The sequence below is a fragment of the Gobius niger genome, assembly GCF_951799975.1.
Source record: "Gobius niger genome assembly, chromosome: 2".
NCBI classification, from domain to species: domain Eukaryota; kingdom Metazoa; phylum Chordata; class Actinopteri; order Gobiiformes; family Gobiidae; genus Gobius; species Gobius niger.
The window spans coordinates 34,196,013-34,217,719 of NC_136853.1; the positions used below are offsets into that span (position 1 = coordinate 34,196,013).

The 21,707-nt window shown below is 39.7% G+C and overlaps 1 protein-coding gene across 2 annotated transcripts in view; it reads left to right on the plus strand.

The window, feature by feature from the left end:
* tbc1d22a (TBC1 domain family, member 22a) overlaps nucleotides 1-21,707 on the plus strand; it is a 142,893-nt gene that overhangs the window by 35,193 nt on the left and 85,993 nt on the right. The window contains exons 7-9 of one of the 2 annotated variants that reach the window (XM_079582775.1): nucleotides 7,333-7,461; nucleotides 9,276-9,338; nucleotides 17,420-17,534. In XM_079582775.1, coding sequence (XP_079438901.1) covers nucleotides 7,333-7,461; nucleotides 9,276-9,338; nucleotides 17,420-17,534 — 307 coding nt within the window. Of the gene's footprint in view, nucleotides 1-7,332; nucleotides 7,462-9,275; nucleotides 9,339-9,775; nucleotides 9,842-17,419; nucleotides 17,535-21,707 lie in introns of both variants that reach the window. The other variant, XM_079582774.1, reaches the window with a different exon arrangement.

The following is a 21,707-nucleotide window of genomic DNA, read 5'->3' on the forward strand; positions in this document are numbered from 1 at the left end:
TCTTGTGAACAGCTCTGGAGACTTGGCGTTGAATGATGTATTTGGTTTATATATCTGTGGGAATATGCAGACGTGAGCCAGTTTTCTCCAGATGAATCATCTTCAAAAATGAGTATGAGTCACGCTCACAAACTAGCTTTCTGTATCTCACCCATTTTCAATACCTTGAACTTAAAAATCAAACACACTATTGTAGATCTTAATGTTCTGCATAAAGTCTGATACTCTTCAATAGTAATGATAATAAAAAAGGCATACATGGTGCATAACGTAAGGATTTGCCTTCAGAGCCGGGGTTTGTCCATTTAATCCTTTCTCAAGGCATACTTCACCACTCTCCCGCCGCTCTCACAAATTGTGGCTGTTGCAACGAAGAAGGGTATCTGACAAATCACCACGTGACTGGTTTCGCACCAACCAAATAGCAAGCAATTGCCGAAAAAGAAAAAAAAAAGGGCAGTGTAACAAGAAGTGACAAGAACAAAGTTTAGTTTAACTTTTGTCTGGTTCAGAGCGTCTGGTCTCAGGACACTTTGTTTCCAGTCTAGTTCAAAGATGGTGCTGCTGCTAAGTACAAATCTATTTAGGATTGTAAGGCGTCTTGCTAAAAGAAAGTATTTCATTTGAAGTCCCCAAATGGATTCCCAGAGCGTATTTTTCCTGCTTTTGGAGCGCGTTTGAGTGGAGTGAGAGTTGCATTAGAGTGGTGAAGGATTGGGAGGATGAAGAGGGAGATTTTATGTAGACTGATTAGCAGAGGCAGCAGGCAGCAGAGGAGGAAGAGTGTTATGGGCATATTTTTCTCCATCAGGTCACAGAACGCTGTTGTGCATCAGCAGCACAAGCGGCATCGCTCCATCTCTCTGTGGCATTAGGACCTCGGCTCCGACTTTTTAGACCCGGAACAAAAGTGAAGTGGAAAAGTGCGTCCCAAGTTCAAACTGCAAAGTAATTTGAGTCATTATCGGATGGTTGACTGGATTAGATGCGGCTATTTGTACTTTGTTCAAACACTGACGCATATTGGGGACTATATAGATCTCCTGAGTCCATTCTATCTTTGCAGCATAAGCTGAAAAGGAATTACCTTTCAGATGTTTCATAGTGAAGTACACAAAGGCAGATTTATATAATGCAAACATGTACATTAAGGGACCAGTACATAGCAGTTTACCTTGAATTAGCAAAGCCAACAATTTTCCACATGCACACATTATCCTAGTTATCATGGTAGACATGTTAACTTATTACTTAACTGTTATGCAAGCTAATTTGTAGCAGTTAGTTAATGAATTATTCTTAGTCTAATTTAGGAGCTATTTAATAGTCCTTTCAGAGTCCCCTTGAGTGGATCCTGTGGAGTGAGTGCAGCTGCGGCACTGACTGACCTCTACTAAAACGTCCATTAACCTTCACCACTCACAAATCTTCATCTCCTTCATTCGCTCTGCCCACCATGTCACACTGGGACTGTCTTTGTCATGTCTTTCGCAGCAGCAGTAATTCACAGTTTCTTTTTCGAATTTGGTGGTTTTGCCCATGATATGAAGTTTGAGCTATTGGTGAACTTGTCCTCAGATTTCGCACAGCCACTGACTGTCCTTCATTGGCCATGATTGTGACCTTGCTGAAAATGTAAAATATGACGGAAGACAGTTTTATTCAGATATGCTTTTAGTGTAGTGCCCCTTGTTGGTTTTATGTGGGAATTTGATTGATTTATCATCTTTTTCTATCGAGTCAGTGAGAAAGTGATAAGCACTGACTGATTAAAATTCACATACTCAACATGGCATTAACTGGAGCTGATGTCAAACACATTTGTGACATACCATACAGAGGAGAGATGGAAAGACAATCTTGTTGTAATGATAAAACAATATGCGTGGCCTTTTCCTGGACTAGCAAGTAAATCAATTCTGCGGCAGGACTGAAAACTGCACATCTGCAAAGGAGCCGCAAGAAACTTCACTGTCAGAAGTCTTGCTAATCCAACTAAAAAAAATCCACGTGGTCCAATTCCCTTGAAGGATTGAGAGTTTTCCCCTTAGAAGGTAAACTTTTCGTCTGCATGCACGTGTCCTGATCCTCTGATGGCTCCTTGCTTGTTTCTGTTTTGCCCAGGCAAGTTTGTAGCTGATTTTTCACTTAAATTCACCAGATCCTTTCCTTTTGCTGTCACTTGTGCCTTCCTGTTTTTTTGTCCGAGTGTTTCCCTGGGCTTGACCTGACAGGCACTGCAGCATTGCGGCGACAACCCCTCGTTGTCCAACAAATATATTAAAATTAAAAAGCTCTTACAGGCAGTCCTAAAAAATGTAGACTAATAAAGGGACTATACAGAGTTTAAAAATGTTAAAATTAAGTATTTTCCTCCCCCTACATGTTCCAGCAATGTCCTAATGTGTAGAATGAGCTCAGACCTGTTCACCACAACTGCCTCTAAAATCCTGCACTGTCACTCAAAAAGGTGTTCATTCGGGTCTAAAGTGCCGTCATGCACATGCTTAATATAGAAGCTGCAGTTACACGTATGACATAGATAGAGAATATAAAATGGCGATCTTGCATCTAGCCCCTTTAAATCTAAATAACTAAAAATTGAGGTTAAAACTACCCTTTTCATGAGGAACACTTCCAACGCTGTTTCTTGTTCAGGTTTTCGGGATTTAAAATTTTCCAAATTATTTAAAAAAGAGACGAAAGAGCAGAAGAAAAAAGTATATCAGTCGCCGCAGCGCCGTCGTTACTGTTTTGGAAATGGCAATGACTTCCGTCTCTTGGTGCGATGAACCAACCACTAGCCACTGACATATATACATACAAATTGTTTTGGAAATAAATAGATACAGTACATTATATAACAATGAATAGACCTAGTAGGTGAAATGTCATTCACTTGTATACTAAATTTAAATGGTTGTGCCTTGGCAAATGTGCTTTTTAATTGTCATGTACAACAAATGAACAACACATTTTGACTTTGCATTTGACCCTACCTTCGACACCACTGGCATGACCTGTAAGGAGCAGTGAGCGACTACCTGTGCAGCGCCCGGGGACCCATCTCCAGATGTGGAGCCAGACTGATGGTCAGAATCATCACATGTTTTTAGTGGGACGGGAAACCGGAGAACTCGGAGAAAACCTACACCAACACAGGGAGAACATGCAAACTCCACACAGAAAGGCCCTGTAGGCCCATCTTGCATCTTTTGTATTTACCCCAAATCTCTTTTCCCCTTGGAATAACACCTGAAAATTATGCGTTGTAAGTATTTGGTGCTTGCTAGCTGTCCTGGTAATGGCAGCAATGGTCAAAATCCAATGCTTTTGTCCGCTTTCCTCGTAATGCACGCATTGGTTTGATGTCCATTTCACTTAAACTTGTCCAAGACTGAGCTGCTTTCACATGTGACTGAACAGCAGCTAGATTTTCCCCCAGACAAATGCTGGCTTTAAGTTCAGAGTGGTGACAAATAAAAGTGGAGAAGGAGGATTAATGGAGAGTGCTATAACATCTCTGTTTACTGAAAGCCCTCTCTGCTCTGCTCTGCTCTGCTCTTAGGTGACCTCTGGGAATATTGCTCAGGGTTACCAAACAAGCTTTCGAAAAAGTAGAAAGAAGGTTATAGAAAATAGACAAATATGGCATTGTATTATGACCTTCCAAGAAAATGAAATGAAACAAGTTAGAGGTTTTCAAAGTCAACTGGATTTTGGGTAGTTTGAATTGAGGATGTTTCGCCTGTAATCGGAGAAGCTTCGTCACAAGAAGCCTGGCTGTAGGTTATATTCTCTTCCGTCTTGGAGTGCCACAGTCAATTATCTTCATCTATGTGGGCATACAAATTTGCATTTTTACTCAAAACAGCCTTACTGATGCTACACTCTCAATTTTTCAACACACAAATGGTGGCTTACAGATTACAGTGTACAGTAGAAGAATGGTTACTTGACCTATATCATGTTATTTTACACCTTACAAAGGCAACTAGGTGTGGCTATGTTAATACTTTACCTTTGGCAATATCGAATATTAATTTATGAAATATTAGTTGTTTTCTGGATACATTGTTTCTAGCCGTATGTAAGATGCTTTCTATTTTTAAAACATGGCCTTTCCCTGCGTGGGTCATGATCATTTCATGATTTTGCTCTAGAGTAACCTAATACGAAGTTGATATACACAAAACCTTGACAATATAAAATGGCACTTCAAGCTTCCTTTCTATTGTTGTTTTGTTTTTTATCATGAATGAACATAGTAACATGTACATCATTTTTATAATTGAAAAAGGTATGTGTATCACATTGTTTAGTTTAGTTTTAGTGTTTATTTGAGCAGTTAACAATCTGCTCAAAAGGAGTGGGCCGAAGCAAAAAACTTATGTGCGCCCACCTCCTGCATAAAAACACATTATTACATTTGTTTGTAATTGGCTACATAAGGGCTATTCCACTCGCTTTACAATTCCATCCTCACTGTGGACAGCTGCTCTTGATGCATCTGCTAAAACAGCATGAATTTATAAACTCTATAGCGTTCAGTCAAAACAAGTCTTTAAATTTTTACACCAATGTCTGAGTCATCTTCTGAAAGCTCCAAGTCTGTGAATATTTCAGCACCTGTGGTTGCACTTCCTGCTTTTAATAGTCTTTACATTTGTTCACTGGCGTCACAAAGTTTACTTTCTCCTCATTGCGTAAGCTTGACCGAACATCAGATTCACTTTCACCAACTTGTACAAACAGTACGTCAGTGCAACAACACAAATTAAGAAGTGGTAGTTTTCCCTTAGAGCCACATCATTCGGTCAAGGAGCAGAAGTTTCCGCTGTATGGTGAAGTGTTTCAGCCCCTAGCTCTGTGTCGTGGTAGGGTTGCAAAATATCTTTCCATGGGAATTTATGTGAATTTATGGGAAGTAACTGGAATATAAACAGGGAATAAATAGAACTGACAGTGAAGGTTCTTTACAGACAGATATGAACTGCAGTGTAAGAATCTGATTTGATTGTTTTACACAGAAATAAATCTGTCACAGCAGAGATGAAGTCTCAAAGAAATCATCATCTCCATGTCTGACACTGAGTTTGAAAAGGACAGTGTTTTAAGTGTGTGGCCAATACAAACTTTTGTGAATGGAATCTTGTCTACAAAGTGTAGGCAGTTATATTTTAAGAGTCTGTGCCATGTGTCAGTCTTTATAGATTGTTCTTTAGTTTGGGTCTATTCTGTTTAATGCAGCTATGCTTAGACACAGACCCTACCCACTCCTCACCGTTCGTCATGATCATGGTCATGATGAGTTACAGACAGGCATCATAAAGCTAAACTAAGTAACTTGTTTACCCTAATCAATCCAGAGGGACTATGAATAATGGGATGATTGAGGGGTCTTTCCTCTCCCCCTGGTGTCTCTGGCTAGAAAACCACAATTGCAACATTCCCTGCATCGGTTCGGAGCCACCAATACACACTAATGGAATCATGTAGAAGAAACTTGCAGGCTAACGGGCAAAGCTAACTGCAGGCTAGCGCCACTTAAACAGTATTTGCAGCCAAGTTTAAATGAAAGACATCTCCATTATGTAATTGGATGTACAATATCCCACTCTCCCTTTTTTTGTCACCCTAGTATGTACTCTCACGGACAATTAATGAGTAAAAAAAAAACACAACACGTGGTGACACCTGCAGTGGCGCATATGGCCTCTAGGGGCATGCGCTACTTAGTACTGCTTTAAAACTGTGCCGTTTATTCGAGCACCAGCAACATTTTGGTTTAGGAAAGGAAAGTTGTGTTATGTTAAAGTTACACCTGTTGTATGGGTCGGGGTGCATGTCAAATGCATGTTTTATGGTTCAAGAACGTAATGATTGGGTAACTAATAGCTCAGTAATTGTTTACCAAATGAAAAATAAAAAATAAGTAAGTATGTGCTTTATTGTCATTGTTCAAGTGTACAACGAAATAGTGTTCAGGTGTCGGTCCTGAGCTGCTACGGCTGAGCCACTGTTCGTCAACCTGACGGGGAAATTGTAGCACCAGCAAGAAACCTGGCTGCTCTCTGTCTCCTCTGATCCTCTGAAACGGTGCACCGCCTCCTGGGCTTGTCTCAGAGCGTGGTGTCCTGCACTGGTCAGCTCCACCTCCTCCTGCACAGCTCCCCCTGTCTCAGAAGAAGAAATTAGATCTCAAATGGGTTTAGCTGATAAGCTAGCATTTGGTTTACCTTCAAAAGCTGCTTTCTTCAGGACCATTTTGGAGTCTCACAGTAAACAAATCGGTTTGGTGGACGTACAAAAGTATCCAGAAAAACAACGCGGAGCAGAAATCACAAATGCCTCTCGCAGAAAAAGGCAAACAATTCAGCTGCACCAGGAGAGAGGGAGGTCACTTCCTGTTTTCATGTCGCGCCAATCATATACTGTTTGTCTAAGCGTTTTTTTCATTGTTGAAAATTCCCTGAATATCCGAGCTAAGTGCTAATTGAAAATGTCCTGAAATTTATCGGATCGGCTTGAATTGAGTTTTGAAAATGAGCAGACAGCTCTAATTAAAAGAGGGACTTATTTATGTTCGATACATCAGAGATCAGAGAAGCTTGGCTCCAGTTCACCACATATTTTGACTTGTGATCAGTTTGTGAGGAATTTGCGTGTAGAAAGGCTTGTTAGGTCGGACACACTGACGGGATAAAGAAGGTGTAAGTGCTGTTAAATGCCTTGAACTTGGCACATCTGGAAGGCTAGTTAATATCTACGGTGCTACATTAATGAGTCCCATGTGAGTGAGTAGTATGCTGATGTCGGTGTGTTATCAGACAGGGGTACTAGACTACAGTGTGCCAGGGTTCACAGAGGAAAGAAGCAGATCGGAAAGGAATAGTTATTTTAATAAGAGCTTTCAAGTGTGCCATTTCACAGTGCAGTTAATGATATAATCGTAATCATAATGGAAGATATTTGGATAGTGCTTTTAGTGGGTTGAATATTTTATTGCCTGCAATCCATTTCTAATTTGCTTATTAAATTGTGATTTTGATTGGAATTAAATGTTCAACCTTGGTCAGTTTGCATCAAAAGAATCAATGGACAGTTTTGAATCTGTGAGTGTAGAGTCAAAAAATATTAAAACTTTGCTGCTGGTTCTGGTGTGAAGAGTGCACCAGAGTATCAGCTGTCATCTTTGTTGCAGCTTTCTAAAACATGTTTTTTTTGTGTGTGTTTTTTATCCCACAATCTCCTCTCTTTGGAAACATCTGAAGATCTTGTTGCACAGACAATTAACTTCATGATTTTATATGAATTGCTTTATCTTTATAGGGTTACCTGCCAGCCAACGCAGAGAGAAGAGAGAATGTACTGCAACGGAAAAGACAAGAATATTTTGGCTTCATCCAGCAATATTACGACTCCCGCAACGACGAGCACCACCAGGACACATACAGACAGGTACATCCACTCATTTCCATATGCAACAGCTTCCTCCTGTTACGAATGTATTGCTGCTCACAATAATCGTAGTATTTGAGCTTTGTTTTACTAAAGTCATCATTACATTTACATCTACTTTCCGTAAGTGCAGCTTAAGCTCTATGAACATGCATGGTTTAAAACTCATTGGCATCTGGCGAAATCTCAGTTGTGTGATAAAAATAACTAGGGTTTTGACAATATATTGATTTTGCGCTACATCGCAAAGTTTTACGGCATAATATGATGCCAATACTTTTTTATTTTCGATATCAATACTTCTAATGACGCAAAGCATATTAATGAAGACGTCATGCATATTAATCAGGCTGCAGAGCTCCACTGCTTTCAGTCAATTGAGGCCAATAATGGTCAGGAAGTCAGTCAGAACAGTAGAGGGCAGCACTAGGATCAGACACTATCACGCAAATACATGACTTTTTGATTAATAAGATTAACTTGTTCTTGTATTTACTTTGGAAACAGGGTTAGTTAAATGTAATTTAAATGTGGTGCCACTGACACCAGAGGACGGTTTTCAGTAAGTCCTGTATCAGTTATTCAGTTATGTTTTTTTTTTATTAAGAGAAATGGGTTCAATGTACCTGAAAACAACTGTTAATCATATAAACTGTCGTCAATGAAACAGGACCATATCGAGAGACCAACATTTTCTACAGTGGGATACAAAAATTTAGGCATAACAAAAAAACAGAGGTTAAAATAGAACCTAATGGCCAGAATTGTTTGGAGCAGAAAAGGCACAGAATTTCATGAAAAGATCATCTTTCCCAAGTGTTAATCATAAAAACCTTTAATTAACTAACTAGGAATGGGAAAAGTTTTCTGTGAAGTGAAAACTCAAGATCAAGTGCCACCGTTTGATAGCCGCTGCACTACAATGTTTTATCATGTCTGTATGAAGATCTGTCATCTGCCCGATCTCTCCTTCTGTCTTTGAAGCTTGTGCTTGTCCATCTGTTTCTTAGTTTAATTACATATTTGTTTATGTTTTTTGGGAATGTGCCCAGAACAGCTTGATTGTTTATATACATATGGAACATCACATAGGGCACATAAGGGACTGATTGATTAAAGAAGGGATTTTCACTAAGTCCTACGAGAGAAGTTTTCATAGTGACACATTTGTGTTCATACAGTTATTTTAATACATGTCGTATACGTATGTATAATTAGTGAAAGCTAAATTAAGACACAGACTGGTGGCTTAAACTTGCTTAACAATGGCATTTATCCCACGAGGTTTGAGTGAGAAATTGTAGCTCTTTAGAATGAAAGTAATGGGTTTCATGCCAATGATTAGTAGAATGAAAGTCTAAACAAAATTGAAAGGAAGTGACTTAAGGCCAACGCACACGAGTCGCTTTGAAGCACAGAAAAAAAGCTGCCTCTATTATTTTCTATGAGAGAACACACACCGGGGTTGTATGTAACGATGCACTGCGACACTCGACCCTGCGCCACGACTCGGATTTGCTGAATTCAGACATGGCGAAGCGGAGGAAAGGTTTTTGGACAACTGGCCTGTGACGGACAACGAGGCCACTGTGAACTTTGTCATGAGGGACGAGAGGACTCAAGCTTCAGTCTGTGCAGGGAAACTTCTAGAGCAAAAGCTTTTAAACAACCGAATGTTATTTCTTAGATTTGTTAAATTTTATATAATGGGAAAAAGCTAAACTGTATCTATTGAAGTAAACAAAAAGACCTGGTTTAGGGTGGTGTTTTTATTTTTATTTTTTAAACATAACTTGCTTTTTTTTTCATGTCAGATCCACATAGACATTCCTAGGATGAGTCCAGAGCATTTGGTGATGCAACCAAAGGTGACAGAGGTAAGGCGGCCATAGTGGTTTCATTTAACTATGGCCCCTCACTAATAGGGGGAACTCTCAAAAACTCTTACAACAGGACTTTTGAGTTTGGCTTGACTCCCAGTCGCTGTCCTGCATCCGTCTGAATCTTTTGGACAAAACTGTCTCCTGTCATACCATTTATATATGGGGCTCGGAGTCTGAAATGGTGTCAAGGTGGTCTAACTCCCACACTCTCCATCATGTGCTGTCATTGGGAGGCACAAGGAGGATCACTGCAGCAATCCATTTCAGACAGAGCTAAACCTGCCTCCACTTGCCTGAAGTCCAATCAGAAACCAGTGCACTAACTGTAGCCGCCTTATTATCTCTCCATGTAATGGCTGTACGAATCTGTGCTAACCTAAAGCTGCCCGTTGCTTCAGTGTTTGTCTTTTTTTCTCTTTCTCTCCCTGCAGATTCACATTGACATACCGAGAACTAATCCTCTTATTCCTCTTTTTCAACAAGCTTCTGTTCAAGAGGTGAGACTCCAAACCAAACCACTGCAGCCCCCTGCCATTACACACACCCACTCGCCTCAGCAAATTAAAATTAACTATTCTGACACACCTCTATTGTAGTTTATTTGTTTCACTGTATTCAAAGCAATACAAATACAACAGATACTAGGAATTGTTCTTTTTTTCTATAAGGTTTCTCAAATGTCTTTTAAATGGGGGAAAACCATCTCTGCAGTACAAGTTAACCATGCATGCACCGCTCCTAAGCACACATACTAAACATCGGATTTGCATTTTTTAACCTGCTTGTCCAAATTAATTATTGATATTATTCCGAAGAACTATTATTGTATGTTTATATATTGTTATATTTTTTATTTCAATTAATACTAAAAAGACATCATAAACTGTATACTGTACTATTGTGAAAAAAGTTTCTATATAGACTAGTTGTCCTGTGGTATATATGAAGCTCAAGTGCACCTATTATATTACAATGGTAAATGTCCCACGAAGTTTGAGTGATACATTTTAGCTTTTTAGAATCAACGAGCTATAAGTTGAAAGCTTAGACTTTCAACTTCCTGATATGGCTTTACATTTGTTCAATAAGCCAAATGCCCATCCCGAGTCGCCTGTTGCATTATGGGTAATGGAATTTCTTTTGGCTACCAAACAATATTTATAGTTAGTGTAAAGCAACAAAGAAAGCTATGATTTGGACCGTTTTAACCACTGAAAAGTTGATGATTTAAAGCGTTTTTGTCGTCGCCTTGGGGCTTGTTACAATATTAGCTTAAAGTCTATTTTTGCAACCACGGCTACGTACGGAGATAGACAGAAATGGAACGAACTCATAGGCTGCGCACATAGGCTGTGCCATCTAAATTTGCTTTATTTGTTTGTTTTTTTACGAGTGATCTGATGGTGAACAACAAACCTAATCGATCACTCATTTGACAGTCGGAAATTTACCCACTATATTTAACATCAACACTGTTTTGAAACTTTTCCCTGTGATTCCAAGACGAATTTTAAGGATTTAAAAAGTGACGGTGTCAGTGTCGGGCTGATCCCAGGTCCTGTCATTCCCCTGTCCGCTATGGTCCTACTTTCCCTCGCTTTAGATATAAGATATTGTTGACAACATAAATATTTGCAAGAAATGTCACTTGAGATTTATAGTCTTTAAACCAATGCCCGTAAGCCTTACAATTCACGATTATGGCTCAATACACTTCAGTGTTCACACTCTGCTACCTGAACTTCCTCACACATTTCAATAGCGGAGTGGTTTGTTTGGTAGCCGAAATATAGGAGCCTGATTGACCCACACATGCGCAGTCGAGATGGGCATTCGGCTTATTCAAGTCCTCTAATATAAGTTACTACTGCAGTGCGAGGATGCAGTAAGGGACAGTGACCTATTATGACTTTTCACCTAAATTAAGTTGATTCCATGTCGCTCTAGAGGGATTTGGTTGAAACTGCATTGAGGAAGATTGTGCCATATACTGTCAGAAGCTGTGATCTGGAAGTCCAGTTTCCGTAACGAGGTGCATGCCGACAACAGTGTGGTACACATACACCTATGCTGCAATATGGGGCTGGAAATGTTACAGAGTGCAAACAATAGAAAAGTCCTCTAACATTTATTAATCCTCTCAAGACTGGGATATTGCTGTTGACCACCTCAGCCATATAGTGTTCCAGGCCATGCGATCTCATTTTGGCCAAGTCTTGTGCGGGATGCAGTGTGTGACTGAAAAGTAAAAATTGTACATACATGCACACATGCAGAGAAGTTTTAGTTGCTATTAATAGACTTTGACCTTTCACTTTGAGTGTATTTGATCTTCTTGACCCAATGGCTGTATGAATGGTTAGCATGGTGCCTTTACTTTCAATCACAGCGGTCTCTATGATGGTGCAGTGTTTTTTATTGTCCCCACTGAGAAACAGAAAATCTTCAAAACACTTGACTGTGGAGGATTGCAGATGCCACTGTGATTGAAAGTAAAGGCTCCATGCTGACCACCCACACAGCCATCGGATCAAAAAAAAGGTTGATAACGTTCAAGTTTTTTCCGCATAAAAGTTCTGTAAAGCACCTTTAAATATTCTAATTTAAAATCCTAACTCTTCATAGAGTCTGCACAGTTGAACAAACCAGAAAACCAGTTTGTTTTGCCCCGCTATTTTTTGTTTCCTTTTTTAAAACTTATTGGGCATCTGAACACACTGGTCGGAAAAGCAGCTTTGTTTAATTCTCATTCACATCAGGTTTATTTTCTCAGCTTTTAATAGATGTTTCATCCGCTTACCCCCCCCTCCCTTTTTTTTAAGTGGCACTGTTTAACATCTTCTCTCCTCGTGCATACAAGCTTTTATCAGCTTGCCAGTCAATCTTACCAATCAAAATACTGTCAGCTTTCTGTTATGACTGTGCAAAAGTCCATAGTTGTGCCCTTCCAGCCTGCATAACCCTGGCTTACAACTATCAGATCCAATCAAAAGATACGGGTTAACAATGCCAGTGGAGCGACGGCCGTTAAATTATTATTATTATACAAATACCACTTTTCATTCTTGTAATACTGAAGCACTTGTACTGTTATGTTTATTGTAAGACACCCTTTTACCCCTTGTCCCCTGTTTCATACTCTCAAAAGTCATGTTTCCTTCCCTCTCACCGACTCTGCCCTCTTTGCGTGCACACAGACAAGTTCCATCCTCCATTCAATATTCAGGCTGTGTGCTCGGCGTATATTTTGCTATGCAACAGACTCCAAAGGCACACTCTCTCTGCCTTTTTATATGGTTATGCTTGCTGCGCCACCACCTGAAAATCACCTCTGCTTCATTACATTCAATTGTTTGTCTCGGCGCCGCACTCAGGGGGTTCGGAAAGATTGTGCAGATGGAAGCCAGTCAACAGTCTTCTCCTTTCTCAAAATAGAGGAACGCTGATGCAATTTTGCAGTTATTTCCTAAGTGGTGTCTTATATATTTTTGAACAATACTGTTTTGGAGCCTTTTGATAATCATCCAATTATAAGTTTGAGAGCCAAATGGGAAACCACTTTTAGTTGTAATTCCATACAGAAGAAACACAAGACGATTGGCTTAGCTACAAATTGGACTTTTTCGGGATGTTATTGTGTAGTCATAGTGCATAATTAGCAGTCACACAGATTACTTGGACAGCGGTTGTGCAAACAATATTATTGCAGGCTTTGCTAATCAATGAAAGAAACTTATGACAAAGTAACAAAGTACTCCCTCTGAGAGCAAAGACTAATGGAGTAAGTCACACTTTGTCTTAAGATGACACGAAAACCATTTTGCTGTATTGAATTTGCTTCAAAGCTGCGATGCAGACTTTATTGGGATCCTGAGGGCCTGGGATTAATGGAACTGAACCAGAGTATTATGACTCTAGAGACGTGGTAAAACAGATTTCCTGCCTGTGCCACGGAACACATTATGAGAAGAACATGAAATTAGCCCAAGATTACGAGAATTTACACGACAACTACCAACAGCTCTGCGAGCAGTGGTCAAAGCAGAATTATTGTTCTAAGCAAACGTTATTGTTAATTATTTTTACCAAAGGTTTTTTAAACAGTTTATAGTAGTTAGTTTCTGTCAATTGATTCGTATTACATTTAAAGCAGTACTAAGTAACTTGATTACCTTGATTATCCTTTTTGTAGTCCCTCTGGGGGTAATACAAGTGTTAATGGGATGATTGTCTTTCATCTCCCCCTGGTGTCTCTGACCAGAAAACCACACTTGCAACGTTCCATGCTCCGACCCGGAAGCCCCATTACACACTAATGGAATCACAAAGAAGAAGCTAACAGGCTAACGGGCAAAGCTAACTGTGGGCTAGCGTCACTTAAACAGTATTTACAGCCAAGTTTGAGTGAAAAAAAATATTTCCATTGTGTAATTGGATGAACAATTTCCCTCACTCCCTTTGTCAGCGTAGTATTTACTCTCACAGACAATTAATGAGTAAAAAAACATAACATGTTACGACACCTGCAGTGGCGCTTATGGCCTCTTGGCGCACGAGTTACTTAGTTCTGCTTTAATAAATTCTTTTCGTCGTCCCTCTGGGGGTAATACAAGTGTTGATGGGATGATTCCCTGGTCCAACCCGGAGGCCCAATACACACTAATGAAATGATGGAGAAGAAGCTAACAGGCTAACGGGCAAAGCTAATTATGGGCTAGCGCCACTTTAGCAGTATTTACAGCCAAGTTTGAGTGAAAACATTATCTCCATTGCGTAATTGGGTTGTGGCACAATGATCCCTCTCTCCCTTTGTCTTTTCTGTCAGCATAGTATTTACTCTCACGGACAGTTAATGGGTGAAACAAAACGAAACATGTTACGCCACTGGCCTCTAGGGGCACGAGTTACTTAATTCTACTTTAATGATTAAATCAATGCTTTCTTCATGACAACCATCGTTGACCAAAGTTAATCTCAATTTCTTCTGGCCATTTGAACCAATTGTATTTCAATAGTAGTATTTGTCACCGTGGCAATAGTAGAAGTTTGTTCAAGTCTGCAGCAGTCCAAAACAAAAGTAGGCGTTGGGTGGGATTTTTCTACGTGTGGCTGATGTGTGCAGGTGCCTGTGTGAAATATTCATGTCTGCTTTTCAAGCCTTGAATAGAAAAAAAAAGGTCCCATTAGCCGGCCTCCCCGCAGCACCAGCAGCTCTGTGTGTTTGATGGATAGGGCTTTGATAAGGAAAGAAGAGGTGTGAGATGTGGCGGGAGGTAAAACACAAGCGTAAGGGTGAGCCACGATGAATCACTTTTTAGCCATCGTGTGCCTTCTGCTAACATTGATTGAATTGGTTTCTATACAAATTATTTGGTTGCATCAATCCCCCTTTTGAAAACAACATCCTGGTTTCTCTTACTTCTCTGTACATAGAATCAATAATGTAGTTTTAGGATGTGGTTCTTTCCCTTGTTTGTCTCAGGTCTAGCTCCCCAGTTCAAAAACGCAGTTCCCACAAATGCACCCAAACACAAAAATAATGGCCAGTGGATTTAAAGCAGTACTAAGTAGCTTGTTTACCTTAATAAATCCTTTTCGTAGTCCCTCTGGGGGTAATACAAGTGTTGATAAAATGATTGGGGGGTCTTTCATCTTCTCCTGGTGTCTCTGGCCAGAAAACCACACTTGCAGCTTTCCCTGTGCCGCCCCGGAGGCACAATACACACTAGTGGAATCACGAAGCTAACATGCTAACGATCAAAGCTAACTGCGGGCTAGCGCCACAAACAGTATTTACAGCCAACCTTGAGTGAAAAAATGCCTCTCTCCCTTTGTCTTTTCTTTCAGCGTAGTATTTACTCTCACGGACAGTAATGAGTAAAGATTCGTAACATGCTACGACACCTGCAGTGACGCTTATGGCCTCTAGGGGCATGAGTTACTTAGTACAGCTTTAAATGCAGCATAGACAAAAAGTTAGTGTTTTTTCTTCACACCTTTATCATTCAGTAGTGTATCTCTTGCTCTCTGGCCAGGCTCCAGCCGCCACCAGCACTAGTTTACGGTGTGACAGAAAGTTAAAACTGATGATTAAAAAAAAAAAAAAGAGGGGTGCTACAGAAGTCGGGGCTTAATTTGTAAATCAGTAATTACAGGGGCACTTTGGAATGGTGTGATGGAACAAGCCAAAACAGTTGCCGAAACACTCAACTGAACACTATAATTCAGTCCCAGTTCTCCATAAAAGTTCCCATATCCTTTACTCCGACAAATTGATAGTTCTGCTGGAACCAGTTAACATCCGGGAGTGATTTTTTATCTTTAAAATTGATGTGTAGAAGCAGAAAAAAAAATTGGCAAACTGTATCTCATGACCAGACATAATGATGTTGCTCAATACTGTATATCTGTATATAGCAGATGTTGCACACAAAGAGAGAGAGGGAGAGAGAGAGATGACTTTGAGGGCACTACACAGACAAACTCGAATGGGAAAAAAAAGACAAGTAGATGCAGGAGACCAGCACCAAAGCAAAAAAACAAAGTTCAAAGGGCTCTTTTTTGTGCACATAAAAAAAAAAAAAAAAAACAGCATAGAGGCTGAGATGAGGCGCTAGATACTGAGGTAGTAGATTTTTACTGTGAACAAAAAAGTTTATCTTTAGGGTTAAGTGTAGATTGTGCCCTTAAGACTGTATTTCACTGGGAAAATAAGTAAATATTTTGAGCAAATGCATACCACAGTTTAAAGTAACCAGCTTTAAGCATGAATTAATGTTGACAGTTGAGTTTACCAGAGAGAGTAATGCGCAAATGTGGAAAAGCATTCAATGTATTCTGGGTTTTGTTTTTGTTGTTCATTGCCCTTTTTGACTGTAACATAAACCCAAACCCCACACTTTTTTCCCTGGAGAAAAGGCATTTGTGTTATAGGTGTAGTATGGGTGTTGTGACACATTGCTTGAGTCTCGAGGTTGGAGAAGCAATCCCAGGACAGAAAATAAGACTCTAATTTGCACATAACATAACTAGTTTGTGTTGCACTGTCTTTGATTTATTTAAAGAAATGCAAAGTTTTCAAGGCAAATCCAAGCACAAATATTAACAAGCTTTCTCTACACAAGCATGGCTGCAAATGTTTGTTTTTGTTTTGTTTTTTCTGCTTTTTTCCTGCACCAGCTTGGCATGGCTCGATTTACTGCAATTTGTACCACTGATTTCCACACCTCAGTCACTCTAAAATGCACACATCTACATTGAAAGTTTGTGTTGTTCAAACCAGCACGCTGAGAGCATAAATTAACTCTTGAGTGTTGATGCATCTTGAGTGTAAAAAAAGAACAGAGCTTAAAATAAAACAAACAAAAAAGAAAATCACAGTGGATAGGCAACTTGGCTTTGCATGAAGGTTGTGCAAAGGAAAACGTTTCTTCACACTAAAGCATTGGTAGCTGATCATTTGATAATCATAACAAAGCTAACCTTAACCATCCCTGCCTTGAGCTTAACCTTAACCAGACACAGGGAGCAAAACACCACATTATTTCAAAGCCATATGTGAAATAGACTGTGCATGAAATGTTGCTCCATGTATATGTTTTATTCCTATAGGAAGAGCTGTGTCTCGCTGCAGATGGAAGATGATGACTAGTTACTACATGTTAAAACCTTTACCTGTGATTAAAATAATTTACTGCAGGCGACTGTTTTTAAATGTAGGTGTTTTAGGCTCAAAACTGAAGGCTAATATTAATTTGATGCTTAATGGGTTTGGGTTTTACAGAGCCCCCCAGCACAATATATAGCTCGATAATCTGAACTAAATTTCTTGAAAAACAATCTTAACTTTCGTTTCAATTTAATTTATTTTCTAGAATGTGTTTTATTTAGAATTTAACTTTAAACCGGAACAGGACATAGTTGTAACCCTACAGGAAATTAGCTTCAACATTACTTGCACAGTGCATTATCACAAAAGCTTCACAGATGTTTCCTTCTTTTTTTTTTACAAGCTGCTTAAGATGTAGTGTAATTTATGCCTGAACTAATCTGAATTTCTTTTCTGTGTCTGTAAGATTTTTGAGAGGATATTGTTTATCTGGGCAATTCGACATCCGGCCAGTGGATACGTTCAGGGGATCAACGACCTGGTCACGCCTTTCTTCGTAGTCTTCGTATTTGAATACATCGGTAAGTGTTTTTGACCTTTTAACATACGTGTTTGAATGCTTTAGGTAGTGATTAAACCAGCGGAATGTCACACAAAATCAGTCTGTAGTTCTGTTTAAAACTTCAGCTTATAGACTGTTTTCAGTACTGCTTAATGAGTGTAATCCACAAAGCTCTCAGGAAGAACGAATGTGGTCACCAATATGCAATTAAAGATTCCCATTTTCACTGTGGGCAGAAAACTCTGACAATGCAAGAATTGATTGTAGGTTTGAGAACTTTCTTCAGTGCAAGTGAGATTTTGTGGTTAAGATTTTAACCTCTTACCTCCCGCCTTAACCCGAGTGCATTTTCTCGTTTTTGGCGCATTTTCGTCACTTTTTCGTCACTTTTTCGTCACTTTTTCGTCACTTTTTCGTCACTTTTTCGTCACTTTTTCGTCACTTTTTCGTCACTTTTTCGTCACTTTTTCGTCACTTTTTCGTCATGTTTTTGCTGCTTTTTTGTCATGTTTTTGCTGCTTTTTTTGTCATGTTTTTGTCATGTTTTTGTTTCTTTGTCACTTCTTTGTCACTTTTTCGTCACTTTTTTGTCATGTTTTTGTCGCTTTTTTGTCATGTTTTTGCTGCTTTTTTGTCATGTTTTGGTCATGTTTTTGCTGCTTTTTGTCACTTTTTTGTCACTTTTTTTGCTTTTTTGTCATGTTTTTGTTGCTTTTTTGTCACGTTTTTGTCATGTTTTTGTTGCTTTTTTGCTGCTTTTTTGTCATGTTTTTGTCATGTTTTTGTTGCTTTTTTGTCATGTTTTTCTAGCTTTTTTGTCATGTTTTTCTAGCTTTTTTGTCACTTTTTTGTCATGTTTTTCACGCTTTTGAGCCATGTTTTCGTCGCCTTATTGTCATGTTTTTGTCACTTTTGTCGCTCTTTGGTTGATTTTCTGTTGTGTCATTGTTGCTTTTCCACCACGTTTTTGTCTCTTTTGTTGCTACTTTGTTGCTTTCTTCGACACTTTTTTGTTGTGTTTTTAGTGCATTTTCGTCACTCTTGTGTCTCATTTTTTCCTCATTTTTCAAGAAGCTTTTATAGATTTGGGTAACAATTTGCTTGGTTCGGGTGGGGGTTAAGAGGTTAAAATGAATGACAGAAGATTTTTTTAAGAAGACAATTTGACAAAATGTTTTTATTATCTTTCATTACAAAGATATATATTTTTTTTTATTATCCACTGTCTCCACTTGTAGTTTGCTTTTCATATATCGTGTTGTGTATTTGTATTCTTTTTCATTGGCATCCCCTCCTTTCTTCATCCCTTTAAACCCTGTCACTGTTTTTTCTGCTTTCTTTGTCTTCCTCGGTGGACGACTCACGCTCTTGTCTCATCTTCAAAGCGTCACCTCATGCTCTGTATCTCCTTTTTTCAGGGCACTGATGAGTTTCTGAAAAATGTGCTCTGCCGACAGCCCTTCAGATGTGAATTACTGTTAAGTGGCAGATGGGTGTTGGTGCACTTTTTTTTTTATATAGAAGAAAAAAAAAAATGGCGCTCTACAGTATATGACACAGAAATATTCCCCCTTGGCTGTGATTGATTGTGCAAGAATGGTCTGAGTCTGGGTGAAATTTCACTTCTGTAATGAACAATTCCAGTTGGTCTTACTCAGTATAGGGTGCAATTAGGAAGCCGCATGTTTTGCCAATTTCGTGGCTAATAACAATATCTTCACATTTTTTTTGATTATGCATTGGAACATTGTTGTCTAAAATGATCCGCTCAATCATTGCTGCAAATTCTTTGATATCAAGCAGCCCCTTCGAAATAGTGTAACCGTCTGGTTCCAGTCTGCCATTTGCGAGATATAAACCCATATGCTCACTGCCCTCTCCCATCTGCCTCTCTTGCCCCCATGCCGTTCTTCTTTCTTCTATTACCTTACGCTTCAACCACCTCTCCAGTTAGCCGTGCTCTGCTTTTGTAAGTGAGCTGAATGCAATCTGAAAGCGGCCTCCTCCACAAGTCAGGATTCATATTTTTAAAGAACCATTTCATGTAAAACCTATTGCATCTCCGAGCGACATGTAACCTCTGTCAAAGATAGCTTAAAATAGACGCTTTTGAGCAGATTTGTGAGGTCAGATATCCAAGTTTGAAGGTGTACATAGGCTGCGAATGAGTTGAAACAGTAAGGAGACGTCAAACTTGTTTTTGAAAAGCATGCTTGGATGAATGTAATAATAGGCTGCATTATTGAAGATGGGATAAACTGAAACCGCTCATTTCAGGGTTGAGGATGGTTTGAGAATAGGCATTAAAGAGCCCCCTCTTTAATTTTTTATGCTTTTTTCAATCACATAGCACCAGTCAATGATGACGAAACCTTCTATTGGTCTGTAAATGCAGTAAATAAAAATAACTGCCATGTATAAAATTGCTCTCTCAAAATGGCTGTAGCAAATGTCTTGAAATAGGCCTCTGTCTCTTTAAGAACCTCTGTCCCTTTCCAACACGCCCCCTCCACACGCTGTCTGTGGCATCAGTGGGGAGGGGGTTCTGCTGAGGAGCAGTGGTTGGTTACTCGGCTGGTGACGAAAGCTCAGAGGCGTCTCCAGGAGGTGGGGGCGTTCCTAGGAGGACTCAGGCAAACCTATCCCTAAGAAGGCTGCCATCAGAGTTTTTACAGATTACTCAAAAATACGTGAATGTACCAAGGCAACTCTTCAGGCATGTTTTTAATGAGGGAATGACATAACATGATGTAAAGCTTGAAAAAGTCGATTTTGCATAATACCCCCCCTTTAAGTCTGAATTTCACAGTTTTTAAGAAGGAAAAATGTATTTGGCCTTTGACACATGTAGGAATGAATTAGTAAGGTGTTATATTTTTGCCATTTTACGTCAGCACTATAAGCCGGTACTTTATTCACACACTTCGAGCCTTACAGCCTCGAACATCAGGAACCTCCCAAGGCCATGTGCGTAGACAGGCCGAGGAAGGTTTCTCTAAACGGCCACACCCCCAGGGCAGAGCCACTGTGCTGGCAGCGTTTCAGTTTGACTGAACACATGGTTTTACAGAATGATATCATTGAATTTATAGACATTTAAGTTCTTAAAGCTACTCTAAGCGACCAAGTTTTGCCAGTCCGACATCGTTGCTTTCCCATACTGAATCGCTAGATGCGACATACTCGCAAACAGCAGCAGACTTTGTGCTGCAGAAGGAGACCGGCACCTCATCTCCCACACATCACAGCGCATCCCCCAACACACCCCTCACCTCCACATGCCCCCCGCGCCATGTAAACATAAACTCGTCAACAAGAGATTGCAGCAAATGTTTGAAGAAGCAGACGCAGCAACAGTTAGCGGCTAGCACTTTAGCATTATGACATAAACAACTGAGATCTGAAAGGCCTGCTCTGATGCAGCTCACAAAGCAAAGCAGCACCAGAGGCAAGGGTTGCGGGGAAAAAAGTTCTGTGCTGAAAACTTAGTTCTAAATGGAAGTATGTTCCAAATGCCAGAAAACAAAGACAGTTTCATGAAAGTTGCAGTTTAGCAAATAAATGTAAGTCTCAAAATGTTTACTTTGTTACATGTCTTATTTAGAAGATTGTTGAGATTTCCATATCTCATTGAATGCAATCAGAGCAGCGTGTGGTCTATGGTGTGGAGGGGAGTGAGGGGCCTGGGAGTGAGGGGGAGAACCAGGTGAGGGGAGGAGGGTGGTGGTGGAGCAGAGCACAGTTCACTACTCCACCTACTGACGAAAAAAAAAAAAAAAAAAGACATCACTTAGGGCAGCTTTTACACACTTTTGTAAATGTAAATGTACCTGTTGGCCACCGTTCTTGAAATATTTGACCATGTACAAAAAGAAATTGTATTTTCAGTGCTGAAAGGGCTTGTAACCCTCTGAAACAGGCCGGATGTCATTCGCAATGTAATATCTTACAGCACAAAGAAGGATTTTCACAGCCTGCTGATTGTTAGCATTACTAGCATAACATTAGCCACGTTAGCTTATGTTCATTGTTTGTCTTATAGTCGCTGTCCAGCCGCTGTCCGCCAATCACAGCGGGGATTTGACTTTGGATTTCACTCCACTGTGCACACTATGCTATGTTAGACAATATATTTTTTATTGCTTTCTCACATTACTTGTTTTGATCCTTTTTGCGCTGTTCAGGAATGAGC